The sequence below is a fragment of the Larus michahellis genome, chromosome 8 (genome assembly GCF_964199755.1).
Source record: "Larus michahellis chromosome 8, bLarMic1.1, whole genome shotgun sequence".
Taxonomy (NCBI): Eukaryota; Metazoa; Chordata; class Aves; order Charadriiformes; family Laridae; genus Larus; species Larus michahellis.
Genome location: NC_133903.1, coordinates 5,966,729 through 5,980,241, shown reverse-complemented (window position 1 = coordinate 5,980,241; position 13,513 = coordinate 5,966,729). Strand labels below are relative to the sequence as shown.

Here is a 13,513-nt window from a genome sequence, read left to right as displayed (position 1 = left end):
AGCCCTCCAGGCCAGCGAAACCTTTGAAAACAAGGCAATTCCTCTTTTGGCTTGAGACGTGTCTTGTCACTGTCTTGAAACCCTCAGCCTTCGTGCTCTGTCTCAAACCTGGCAAACAGAAGGGAAAGGCTCTTAAAACTCATACCAGAGCACCAGGTCACTTAAACTACCAATGCACTGAAGTGCAGTGCTAAGTGTCGCTGGGGCTACAGCTACGGGTTGGCCGAGTTACAGATGAAGGCAGCATCCCGGGTAAGTGGAAGGGTGATGGAGAGGCACCAGCCAGAGAGACTGCTTTGCACCTGGGAGCATCTCCTCCTTCCCCCACGCGGGAGACTTCTCTGGGTCTATTAAAGCAGAATGTTGAAAGGAGACCAGATTGTTGGAAGCCAGAGGAGATGATAATTAGCCACTGGTCACCAGTCCCTCTTTTTCTTGTGTTTAAAATGTGATGGAGCAATTTTATTCATGACCTCAACTTGCCTGACCCTTGTTCTGCTTTCTCCTTGTGTAGGTAGGGAACCTTGGCCTACTTTTTATGCTCCTGTTTTTTATCTATGCTGCCCTGGGAGTGGAATTGTTTGGCAAGCTAGGTGAGTAATGTGCCTGACACGATTTATTTCATCCGGTTGATGTTTATTTGGTATCTAGCTGTTTCCTTTCTTCTCTCGCTCGTTCTTGGGCCTTCCTTAGCTTCACAGCTCATGGTCTGAAGATTAAAGTTTTCTCTTGATCTCAGGGTCACAGATGACACATGATGATGTAATACAGAACCTGTCTAACGTGCACACACACACACATTTAGAGATTTGTCCAACGCCCTCCTTGGCTGTACAGGAACTGTTTAAATATAATTGTCCAGCATGGATATGTTCACAAAGATGGAAGCTTGCTACTTAAGACAGAACATGAGTCTGCAAAGCTGGATGGTAGTCAGATTCGTGCTGGAGAGATGCCACCATAAACATGTCCCTCCTCGGAGCTTCCACCACACTCCATTAGTTTTCTGCGCTTGGCTGACATTGCTCTTCCAGCTGCCCAAATCTTGTCTGTCCATTGTTCTTCTCAGCGTCACCTTCCCCTTTCTACATAAATCAGAAAGCATCCACTGGTTCCTGACTGTCCAGCATCATCTATTTCTCCAGCTTGAGAATACTGCGTTAGCTGATCATGAATGTGTCCACCACTAAAAAGAAAATCAGGTGGAGTCCGAGAGAAAACGCTGTAGCCCTACCCTGCCCAGCTTAGCCAGGCCAAGGCAGTCACTGCCTTTAAACACACTGTTGAAAGGAGATGTGTCTGCCTTCTCAATGTTTGCATCCCAGTTAGGGCTTCAAGAGCATCAGAAGGGCCCTTACTCCACGGTGATTTTATGGCTGCCATTAATCCCCTTTATGAGTCCAGCCCTCTGCTCGGATTACAAATGCCTGAAAGCAGAATATTTCTTTCAACCAAAGACAAATTATTTTTCAGTCTTCAACAAATTCTGGAAAAAAAAATAGTTCTGCATCTATCCCAAATTAAATACTGCGGGGGTTTTATTACATATCTAGACATATAGTTATGTATTGCTTCAGCCACAAAGGTGAAAAATGTCCTATTCACAGAGGCACCTTCTGCTGCTCTGAATCCTTTTTGTGTTTCCACGCACGCACCTTGCCAGTGCCAGCCCCAGGTAATCACAGCGTGTGGTCAGTGACTGGGAAAGCCCCGGTCTTGTCTGGGGCAAACTGCAGGCAGTCAGCACACCACTTCCCATCCTGATTTGACTGGGAAATACTTTCACTTCTTTCACGCGATCGCTGCTGGTCCATCTCAGCCCTGAGAACCACCAGCGCGTGCTCCCCCAAGACTAGTCATTTGTAGGGTTTTTTCGCTTTCTTGGTTTTCCTTCCTATTTGCCGCTGAAATAAATAACCAATAGCGAAACGCCCGAGCAAGAGACATTGCTGTCTGTCCTAATGAATATTTAATGAGCCTGTGTTTTATGGAAAGAGCGAGGTTTCATACGTTCAATTTACCTTCATTAGTATATTAATTCTCAGGGGGAAAATGTCAAATTGCTTCACTTTATCTCAGTGAAATATCTCTCATGGCATATATACCCTGTGAAAAATAATCAAGACAAGGACATAATCAAGAGGATAACAGACAAAGGATGCTGTAGAGCAGCATTTGTTGAGACAGCCCAGCAAGTCTGCTTATTTCCACCTCCTTTTATATCTCTTTGTGTTGGCTCTGCCTGTTGGGGTAAAGTCAAGAGAATCACAGAAATGTCGGTGGCAGAGGCCTCTGGAGGCCCCCACCCAGCCTCACACTTGAAGCCCCATTACTAGCTCAGAGTTCCTGTGGCTTTGCCTAGCGAAATCTTGAAATCTTCCAACAAAAACCTCTGCGGTGACCTCTCCCAGGGCTGTTGTTGGGCCCTCCAGATGAAAACAACTTTCCTAATGTCCAGCCTGGACCTCCTAAGCCACAGTGTGTTGCTCTCCATTATAGCCTCCACTGAGAAGAGCTTGGCCACATGATCTCTGCAGCTGCCCTTCCGTAGTTGCAGGCCACCGTGAGATCACCGCTTAGCAGTCCTCCCTGATGCCGTGTTATCAGTGTGGCCTATCTCAGGGTCTCACCACCAGGTTTGGGGGGCTGCTCTGAATAAGCACTGGCAAACATGACTTCACTGACGTCCTTCTGCTTCTCTCTCCTGCAGACTGCAGTGAAGAAAATCCTTGTGAAGGTCTGAGCCGGCACGCAACTTTCACCAACTTCGGCATGGCCTTTCTCACCCTCTTCAGGGTGTCAACAGGAGACAACTGGAATGGTATCATGAAGGTGTGTGCGACCTCTGGGTACTTTCTTCTGTCCGTAGATATGTAGATTTCAGAGAAATTTAGGCACCTCTTGTGCGAAAACAAAGAAGGTTTCCTTTTAAAACATGAAAATTAAACTTTCCCATTTAAAAGTCAAGTGCATTTTCAAGGGATAATTTGTCCTAAGTCTCGTCCAACCTGAAACTTCATTCTTTTTAACATATTTATAATACTTTGTGAAAATTATGCCGGTTCTTATGGCTGAGAGGAGTAACCATGTATTCTGCGCTCTCTGCCTTTGGGATGTAACACCATCCTCCTCTTTGTAGGTGGTGTAATTCACGCTGTCCATATTTTCTCCTATCCATTTTGTTGTACCTATTGTGTCTAGGATGTGTAATTACATGCTTTTCAGTCCTCAGCAGGTTATATTTCATGTTTCTGTATTTTGAGCCCAAGCAGAGCCCCAGCCCTTATTAATCCCTCACCTCTGCCCCTCTGTTGCAGGACACTCTCCGGGAATGCACTCGGGAAGACAAGCACTGCCTCAGTTACCTGCCTGTTATCTCTCCTGTCTACTTCGTCACCTTTGTCCTCATCGCACAGTTCGTCCTAGTCAATGTAGTGGTGGCAGTGCTGATGAAGCATCTGGAGGAGAGCAACAAGGAGGCCAAGGAGGATGCTGAGATGGATGCTGAGATCGAGTTGGAGATGTCCAGAGGAGCAACCACCTCGGCCACCGGCGGGAGCAGGGGAGGCGCGGTGGCCCCGGAGAGCAGAGCACCCTACAGAAGTCAGGAGACCATGAAGTCCGAGTCAGCGGTGCAGGTGAAACACCAAGCCCTGGTAATAGTTCACGCAGTGCGTCTTCTGCTCTTCTTGGGCTCAGGGTAGGGAGGGGACTGTTCTTACCAGTCACTGCTGTCTGATCATCAGGCAGTCAGATCCCGAGGGACACAGAGCCAAAGAGGCAGGAGACAAGGCAGCGTGGGAGGAAAGCAGCTTTCCCAGGTCCCCCTACAGCAGAGATGTCACAGCCGCCTCCACATCTCCAGTCATCTCAGGAGGGCTCCCTGAGGTGGAAGGCTGCTTGAAACGCGTTCTCCAGGGCTAACGCTGTCCTGACCGTTGTTCTGGGGGAGGGATGAAAGTCCATCTCTTGCCATTTCCAGTTCATTCAGAGGTCCCTGTCCTGCCACAGGTCCTTGTCTTGCTCTCCCAGCCAATGCGTTGATCCTTGTCGTTTTAGCATGGCAGCAGCACCAGGGAGCAGTCTCATAAAGCCGTGGGAATGCTGGCACTGTCAGCCCTGACACATACAGCGAGGGACAGCATAAACTCCCTTCACACAGACACAGAAATACCGCTCAGATTCTTTTTAATCCCACTTAGGGATTTCCAGAGGAGCCTCAAGCAAATCGTAGTGTGCGGCTCAGGAGGGCTTGTCTGGCACCGGTGTGAGCACGCAGCTTCCCGCTGTCTCGTGCTCTGCTTAGGGCATGGCTGACTTGGACCCTGGGAATTGTCAGACCCCCTCAGCAAGAAGCTGGAGGTTTCGTGTTGATTTTCCAGACGCTGCCTGCTTTCTGATTTCTATTAGTGCTCCAGAAAAATAGGGCAATCGGAAGTCAGGGGGGAAGGAGGGGCAGGAGATAATTGTCTCATCTCATGTCAGCAGCATATGATGAAGAGTGAATACGAAATTGCTTTGTCACCGTGATCACAAATAAATCTACTGCAAAATCAGTGGGGGATTTGAGATTAAATTACATTAAATTAGATTTTTGTAAAATGTATCAGGCTCTATTAAGTCAAGTAAAAGGAAATTTAGTTACACAGCAATGGGGAATTCACTATTTGAATGTAGTTCCTAATAGACATTTCTGCAGGAAAACGCACCATAAACGCCCAGGTTGCTTTTCTCATTGGGGGAAGAGAGGGAACATCCTTTCACATAGGCTGCGATTGCAAACTGAGTTAATTTTCCTTGGGCTTTCCTCATCTTTCAATACCTCGCGAGCACATCAGGAGCCATGCAAAGCCTCCTCTTAGCCCTAGGAAAGCCATAGCGAGAAGTGACATTCCCCAGAGGGAGAACAGCGAGAGTGGGGAGCTGGCTGCAGTTTTCCGCCCCCCCCACCCCGCAGAGGAGATTGCTCGAAGGCAGGTGAGGATTTGCAAGCCCAGGCTCCCCTCCCCTGCACAGTAGGGAGGCAGAGGCACCGCGGTGGGGCTGGGTTGTGGTGATGCCCTCACTCACATCTCGGAGGCGCAGGCTCCTCTGGGCAGGCGTGGATGGCTGGCAGCTCGGTACTGCGCTCCCTGATAGCTGCACTGAAAATATTAACTACATAGAGCTCTGTATGACTAATCCTGCCACTGATGGTGGCATGGGCACCCTGGAAAGTGTTGCAAGATGCTCTGTATTTTTACTTGCCGTTTGTGCCAGTTTTTTCAGCCCACATTTCCTTTTCTATTCCTTCCTGCTCTGGATGAACGGGGCAACAAGGAAATGCCACAGGGCAAATGTCTTCGAGCGTTAAGACCCGGCCTTGCTCTGCTACTGATGTTTTCTATCTCCCCAATTTGAAGGAGGCGCTGAGCTGTGAGAGTGTGTCTTTAGCCATCCCAGACTCAGACACGCTGGAGGGGGCAGAGGCTCCCATGATGGAAATCCCGTCCTTCTGCTCTGTATCCCACCATGTCCTGACACCTTCCCACAAAACCCCAGGCCACGAGGCTGAGGTGAATGACGTCGTGCCGTTGCTTCTGCGTTGTGGCATTGTGCTTTGGTGCTGTGCAGCTAGCGGTGGTGTCTGAATTGTCCTAAACCTGTCGCTTCACAGCCACAAGAGTCGTTTCCATCCTCTGTCCTTTGTACTGCCTTTGCGTGTGCAGGGGCTGGGCAAAGAACGTGCCAGCAGCCTTGTGTGGGACACGAATGAAATAATACTCTTCTTCGCTGAAAAAGTCTCACATTTGATGTGCGATGTGATGTGTGAGCAGTCTGTCTTCAAGTGATATATCGAGAGCTGGAGGCAGGCAGAGTCCTTTGCAGGGAAAACACAGCCCATTTTGGTTTCCTTACTGTTACTGTAAGAACCTGTTTATGATACGGTATTGAGGAAACAAAGACATAAGTAGATCAACACCTTAGGCTTTCAGCAGGCAGCAGAGCTGTGGATTCAGGAGATGCTCTGGGCACATCACCCAGCAGACCAGAAGGGCTGTAGTCCCCTCTGCTCAGTCCCTCGCCATTGCACCATGAACCAGTGCCCAGGTCACGTCACATAAAGACCCTGCACGGTTTGCCCTGCTGCAGCACGGTGCCCGCCTCAGGGGGAATGAGCTCCAGATGTCCTCTGGTGGGCATGAGAACATGCGAACCACTGTCAGTGATGAAGATGCACACGCTGCAGCGGGGAGCAGCACACTTGCTGTCGTCACAGAACTTCCAGTGGCCACCCAGAATTAATCCGCTTTAGATTTGGGCCATTTCCCACTTTATCACCTGACCTCTGTCATGACTGTCAAGGCACCTTCTAGTGGCAAGTATCTCGCAGCACCTCCAAGCAAATTCTGGGCTCAGATTAAGCTCTTGATGACCAAGTGGTTTCCCCTGTGCAAGATGAGTGATATGAAGATATAATCCTCAATCTTCTCCGCAGGGTATCCATTAGCTCGGCACCTGGAAGCTGCAGAGCCTGAAAGGGAGATCACGGGGAAGCATCTTTCAGTGACAGGCAAAATTTGGGACTTTGTAAATGCAACCGCAAGGGGTCCTGAGTTTCTGCTGGCAGAGCTGAGAGTTTGTTACCTCCACGGGGAAGGACAGCACAACCCCGGATGCCACCGGAGCTGGCCTGTGCAGGGATGCCAGCGTTGGCAGGCACGGACAGGGAGTTACCTCTTGCCCTTGTTGTGCCTCTGCCTTCCCCACCGCACAGGCTGCGGGAAATGGCTAAACTCCCTCGCAGCGGTGGAGACACGCGCCTTCGGAGAGGGATCAGGAGGAGCCCTTCCTCTGGGAATTTTGCCCACGACTTATTTGTAGGCTCTTGGCTCCAGGCCTCTGAGAAGTTACAGTGTTCCCTCTTCCAGAGTATCCTGCCAGTCACCTTTGCTTACAAGAGTATCTGCTGGCCATTTAATCACCCAGGAAGGGTCATGTCCTGTGGAGGTATTTGCAGGATTATTTCTTCTTGGGCTGCCTCCGCAGCAGAGCAAAATCAGAGCTCCAACAGACTATTGATTCCCAGACACAAGAGGCAGGAGTTGTGCTCACTGATTAAAGATGCTTAACTGAGCCTCTGAGCTCCATTATCATGAGCCTCTACGGTCAATTTAATGCCTTTCTACTTGGCTAGAGAGGGGTCCCACAGCAAGTAGGCTCCCATCTTGCACGTCTCTGTCACGGAATCACAGAATCACAGAATAGTTCAGGTTGGAAGGGACCTTTAAGATCATACAGTGCCACCCCCCTGCCCTGGGCAGGGACACCTCCCACCAGATCAGGTTGCTCAAAGCCCCGTCCAACCTGGTCTTGAAGCCCTCCAGGGATGGGGCAGCCACAGCTTCTCACCACGCTCACAGCAAAGAATTTCTTCCTGATATCCGATCTAAATCTACGCTCCTTTAGTTTGAAGCCGTTACCCCGTGTCCTATCATTACACTCCCTGATAACGAGTCCCTCCCCATCTCTCCTATAGGCCCCCTTTAGGGAGTGGAAGGGGCTCTAAGGTCTCCCTGGAGACTTCTCTTCTCCAGGCTGAACAACCCCAACTCTCTCAGCCTGTCCTCATAGCAGAGGTGCTCCAGCCCTCTGATCTGGGATCCTCCCAAGCTCTCAGGGTTCCTGCAGGCAGGGTTCACCATACACAGTCTCAGCAGCGCTGGTCCAGTTTGGGCTTTCATGGGTTTTGAAGGAGCCACATTGATTCCCAGGGCATGGGATCAGGTTCCTGAGAGCATCAGGCGTTCCCCACCAGAGGAGGACAGCAGTGCCTGTGGTGGTGTGTCTCCAAACCTTCTGAGCTGTCGAGAGCAGCTCACCAGGTGCGAGCCAACAAGCTTCCTGTCCATGTTTCATATTTCAGGAACTTATTAGAGTGGCTTTGAAGCCATTTGAAATGTGCCCACATCCCTAAGTCAATAGGGTCACAATAGCTGAAACTTTAAAAATTGCCGTTGTTTATGTCAAGAGGGGATTTCTGTTCATTTGTCCCAGCCAGAGAAGACAAATACAAAATCCCGTAAAGACAAACTGAGATTTAATAGCCAGATACAGTGATCCTTCTGTTAGACTACTGAGAAAGTGGAGCAAGACCTTTTGTTCTCTGTGTGGCACCGGGGCGTTAACAATCGCCCGCCTGCGTTCAGCTCAGGTGTTGTGATGCTGATAGCTTATTAGCCGTGCTGGCCAGAGGCCAGCTGGCACAGCCACGCTGCTGGTGCATTAATATATCAGCTGTGAGCCCTGGGTTGCACGCGGAGGGCTGCTGGGCAAGGCGGCAGTCAGCTCTGGGTGCCAACTACCTGTAAATAACTGCTGCTCATCCCCCCCCCCATCTTCTCAGCCGAGCTCAACAGGGTAAAAGCACCGAGTAATTTGTCTCGGGATGTGTCTCTTTAGGGATCTGAGGAAATAAATTCGTAAGCCAGAAATGTATGGGAAAAAACAGATTTAACCAGATCCTTGGTGACCGCCAAACTATCCAGTGAGGGATCTCAGGCCCAGATTTTGCTAGCAGAGAGGGAAAACAGCCCGGCAGAGCAAAGCAAAATACATTTAATTTAAGACATGCAGCTGGGAAAATGTTTTCAATCAGTCACTGGGAGGCTGACGCTAAAGGAAAACCAGAGCGATTAGTCGTACTTTAGATAACGTGGTAAATTGTGAGGGGAATGTGTCTAGGACCAAATCCTCGGGGCCAGGAGCCAGGTTGCAGGTCCTGTTCCAAGGGTTCCCGCTCCCCCAACACTTGGCCAAGTCGTGGCACCACCTCTCACAGCTGCTCCGTGGACATGGCACAGACATCATCTGAGTCCCTAAAGCTTCCTAAGACCCCAGGATAAATTTGCCGTAAGGTACTGCAGTGAAGAGGGCCTCAGAGAAGTGGCGAGGGGTCAGCTTTAAGGTTTGTGACATGCTCTGTCTGGGCATTTCCAACCAGAACCATTTGCAGGCAGAGGCAAACACAGAGAAATCCCTTTTCTACCCTAGAACAGGTTCCGCACCCACATATGTGCTGCCATGATGTCTTCTCCTTCCCTCTGCCTCCCGCCATGTGGCTGTCTTCTTCTGGGGTCAGTGGTGCCCGAAATGCTCCATGTTGTAGGAGAGATGCCGCAGGGTTTGCAGTGGCGTTAATGTGTACGTTTAAATGTCTGCCTGTATGTGTGTTTTGGGGAGGTGATATATGAATTTCCAGAAACGCTTGGTGCCCTCAATCAGCATGTCCTAGAACAGCTTTGAGAAGAAGGGCATCACCACCCACGCTGGGCTGAAAGCATCCCTGGATAAATCGAAGCAGAACAGTGTGAGACATGCTGGCTTTCTTGTGTCTTTAGAGGGTGGGCCCTATTTTCCTGGACCTTACCTTTTCTCCGCGGTGTCGAAGAGTCACCTTAGTGGTGGGTCATTGATGCCTGATTTTACTCCAGCCGCAACTTGAGCTCTTTACACAGCTAGCACGGCGTAGCTTTGGTGTCCCGTTGCAGTCACCAGGGCTGCAGGCTCTGTGAGAAGCCAAGAGGAACATTTGCATAAGGTTTTAAAACAAAAAGCAGACGAGGAGATTGCTGTAAATTCACCACCAAGATGCTGAATGACCCCGTCTCCCTGTCTCCTTGCTTTGCAGGGCGGCACAGCCTCTCTGAGGCCACAGGACTCTCAAAACCTGCTGACGGTCCGCAAGATCTCCGTTTCCCGTATGCACTCCTTGCCCAACGACAGCTACATGTTCCGGCCAGTGATGCCAGCGAAAGCCCCTTTCCCCCTCCACGAGGTGGAGATGGAAACGTATCCCTGCAAATCCCAAAGAGGTACGGCTCGCGGAGTTTTCCCTTCCTCCTCCTAGTCAAAACCATGGGGCAGGAGGTACACGTGGTGTTTAGATGGGGAGTAAGCAACCCATGCCAAACGTGGGCTGAGCCCAGGCTTGCTTGCTTCGGTTTGATACCGTCGATAGTTTCCCAAACGTTGCACAATTTCACATTTTCATCACATCACTGCATTTTCTCAGGAGAAAGCTGGTGGCTCGGGTGGTCGCCTGGGGAGAAGTAAGTGGGGCTCCCAAGCAGTGTCGGAGGTGTAGAGGACAGGCTGTTAGCTGAGGAAAAGGGAAGGAGCGGCACATTTCTTCTGAAGCGATCAGCCCTGACACGACTACGAATCAATAAAATCAACATGAATAAAAGCCGGAGTCGGTATTACTTCCTGACAGAGCTCCTTTACAGCTATTGTTTCAGTCTCGGAGCAGTATCTTTTTAGCACGGTACATTGAGTTCAGAGATGCAGAAGTTTCTTTGGGAGCATAAAGATTAGAAACCACTCTCCAGTGCCTCCCTAGCCTGGCCTTGTAATGAATCGTGTGGAGAGACCCCGCCGTCAGGGAATCACGAGCTACACAGAGCCTTTGAGTCTCCGTTTACCCAACTGCAGCCAAATACATTTCCCCTAAAAAGCCTTTCTCTCTTTTTTGTTGTGCGTGTTGGTTTGAAGGGGAAATCAATAAGAAAGAAAAGATCTGCCTCCCTAAAAGCACATGTGCTTCTTGAGTGGCTCCAAAGAACTTACCAGCCTGGTTTCCTTTGATCCAACGTTGTTGGAAATGCAAGAACTGCTTGGACAGATGAGTAGTGGGTTTGCAAACCCTGGTGTGGGGCTGGCGAGACCTGCTCTGATTTGCTTGAGTGAAGTAACTCTGTATTTGTTCAAACTCTCCGGATACCAGTTAATGTTCTCTGCTCAGTATTTATTATTATTTCACCTGCAAATTCTTTGCTAAGCAAAGAAAACAGAGGTTGAGTTTCACGGCTGGACTACTGGGGATGGTTTTCATCTCTGTAGTGAGTGTAAATCAGGATTTATACCAGTATAAAACTGCCGTGATGTTGGCAGGGGTGGGTAGAACTGAGCAAGAATTTTCTCCTGGGTCCCAAATATCTCTCCAAGAGCACTTGAGCGATCGATGTGACAGGGGCTTACTTTTTACCTGCTCTGGTAGATGCTTCCAACCAGCGTCACCCAGAGCTCTGCTGCTTCAGAGCTGACCAAACCCTGATTTAAGTCACAGTCCCGTGAGTTACGTGTGAGTAAAACTGAGCGGACAGATAGAGAATTGCGTCAGCATTTGTGATTTCATGGACTTCTCAATGTCAGTTCAGGATGTCTGGTCTTCTCCCAGTGCTTCGGTGGCTACACAGTGAAAATACTGTGAGGTGACCAGATCTTGCGTTACTTTGCTCTTAGATGCAGTTTCCTGATTTACTAGAAAAACAAGAGGAAAAAAAATGTAGAAATCCAGAGATATTCAGTGTTCCTGCATACGCAGTTTAGAGGGGTTTTTGGTTTCCTATACAAGAGCTAGATGGAAAGTTTCCAACAGAAGGAAATTCCAAGTAAGGACAGGGAGGAGAGCGTAGGGTTTTCATTTTATAGGGTTTTCATTTTATGACCACGTTTGTGACAGATTTTATGACGAAGTTTTTCTGCATCATAAAAAACATTTCTTAAAGCCTGGATTAGCACGTGAACGGCGCAGACTCAATCTGAAACTCTGGCTGTAGGAGACCCCAAAAAAGAACTGGGGAGAAGTGGGGTGGGGTGGGGGGTGGGAAGCTCGCTGCTCTGCTGCTTCTGTGGTGTTCTGGAGAAAAGCTCCAAAAGAAAAATGATTAAACACTAACTTTTCTTTCCTCCCAACAACAAATCTCCTTCTGAAATGCAACTGCAATCTGTCTGGATGGCTTTTGTCATGGGTTCAAGTTCCCTGACCTCTGGGTGAGATCTCTTGAAGTGATGGATAGCTGTGTTTTTAACATGGAGCGGCAATGTAGAAACAGACATTGGGTTTCAAGCTAATGAGGACAATAAATCCTGCGGCCAAAAAAATACAAAAGCAAAAGATCTTTCAAATGACGCAGAACTGCAGTAAAGCAGCACCACGAAGGGGCTGGGGAGGAGGGTTTGCCTTTAGACTCAGCCAGGGGACTGGGAGCCTTCAGGAAGAGAGTGATTCCGGCCTGATACATGAGCTCTGGGACTCTCGCAGCACTTGAAGCTGTCTCCATGCTGCTGATCAGACCGTGGTCAGCCAAGGTCTGCCTCGTGGACCTGGTGGCGGTAGTGTTTGGGCTGTAGGGAATGGGAAAACTGCCCTGTGTACGCCAGCCGTGTCTCCTCCCGGAGAAGTGGGTGGCAGGGTGCCCACTGGCTGTACAGGGCTGTAGGTCGGACCTGTAAGTGGAGCTCTGGAGGCTCGGAGGGAGCGGAGCAGAGCCGCTCTTGCCTCTGTGTGGCAGAGCAGCGTACGGTTGCAAGCCTGTCCCTGGCAGCACTGCAAAGACAACCCAGGCCTCCCGACTCAGAGGATCCAGCACAGCCACCAGGCTGCCCTGATCCATGTTCTCCAAACAGGCAACATCCTTTTACAAATCCACCCGAAGCGATGCTACCAGGAAAGCGGCAATGGCAGGATTTCAGATGCAACCCCACCTCCTGCCCTGTGGCATGCAGAGCCACATGCGATGCTGCTGAATTGCAGAGGCTACACCTGCAACCTCCCTGCCACCCCTGAGGAGATACGGCCTAGTATTCAAAGCAGGAGTCAGGACAAGGGACACCTGGTTTTTAATCCTGCCCAAGGCTTATGCTGAGGCTTAGGATTTCAGCCAGACTAGATGGGCTTTTCCTTTCCCCTCCTGCGTTTACTCCCCTCCTGGGGTCTGTGGGCACCAGTTCTGCTCAGACCTTCACAGCCCCCACGCCGGCGGCGGTGGTGACAGCTCTCTCTCTGTTTCCTAGGGTCCATCACTTCCATCCGCTCCCAGCCCGTGGGAACGTGTTCCTCTCTGAGAGTCCCAACGGAGTCCCTCCAGCTGGCAGTCCGTTCTCCCAACCATGAAGGCCGCCACCGCTGGAAGATCCTTCCCCCTCACGTCACACCTCGATCTCCTACTCTCAACAAGCTGCTGTGCAGACAGGTGAGAGGCCAAGAGCCTGCAGAGGTAAACTGCAGTCATCGTAGTCATCTGGGTCCTTCCCTTCTTTTCCAGTCCTCTCTTGAGTTTCTTTTCTTGGAGCTGAGAGAATTCCCTTTTAGAACAAAATGGTTTTAGTGGCATAAATTTTAATATACTCCACTCTCAGCAAGTGACATACAAGGGAAGGTTCTTTTTACCTACTTTCACCTTCGTGGCTGTACTATTCTATGAAGGAATAGCTAAAGCATAGAGAGAAGATGCCCGGTTCAGTTTTACCAGTGCTGTGAGACGCGTGCAGTCAGCTGTACGCGACGTCACTTTAGACAGGTTCCACTGACTCAGGATTTGGTGTTAGAGCAAGAGCAAGACCATGTGGAAAGACCCAGCAGATACAAGCCCTGCACCCGTAGGCTCTGGGTCTCTGCTAGCAAAGCTGCAGCCTCTTGTACAGGGAGGGTCTGACGGGGCTGGCACGACGGGGCAGGGATGGGGGGTGC

General features: G+C 50.0%; 1 protein-coding gene across 8 annotated transcripts in view; it reads left to right on the top strand.

Moving 5' to 3' along the window:
- CACNA1H (calcium voltage-gated channel subunit alpha1 H) overlaps window positions 1-13,513 on the top strand; it is a 254,577-nt gene that overhangs the window by 237,783 nt on the left and 3,281 nt on the right. For 4 of the 8 annotated variants that reach the window (XM_074597409.1, XM_074597407.1, XM_074597413.1 and 1 more), the window contains 6 exons: window positions 515-593; window positions 2,711-2,832; window positions 3,318-3,656; window positions 5,403-5,555; window positions 9,671-9,854; window positions 12,838-13,016. In XM_074597409.1, coding sequence (XP_074453510.1) covers window positions 515-593; window positions 2,711-2,832; window positions 3,318-3,656; window positions 5,403-5,555; window positions 9,671-9,854; window positions 12,838-13,016 — 1,056 coding nt within the window. The remainder of the gene's footprint in view (window positions 1-514; window positions 594-2,710; window positions 2,833-3,317; window positions 3,657-5,402; window positions 5,556-9,670; window positions 9,855-12,837; window positions 13,017-13,513) is intronic. The other 4 variants (XM_074597412.1, XM_074597410.1, XM_074597408.1 and 1 more) reach the window with 3 other exon arrangements.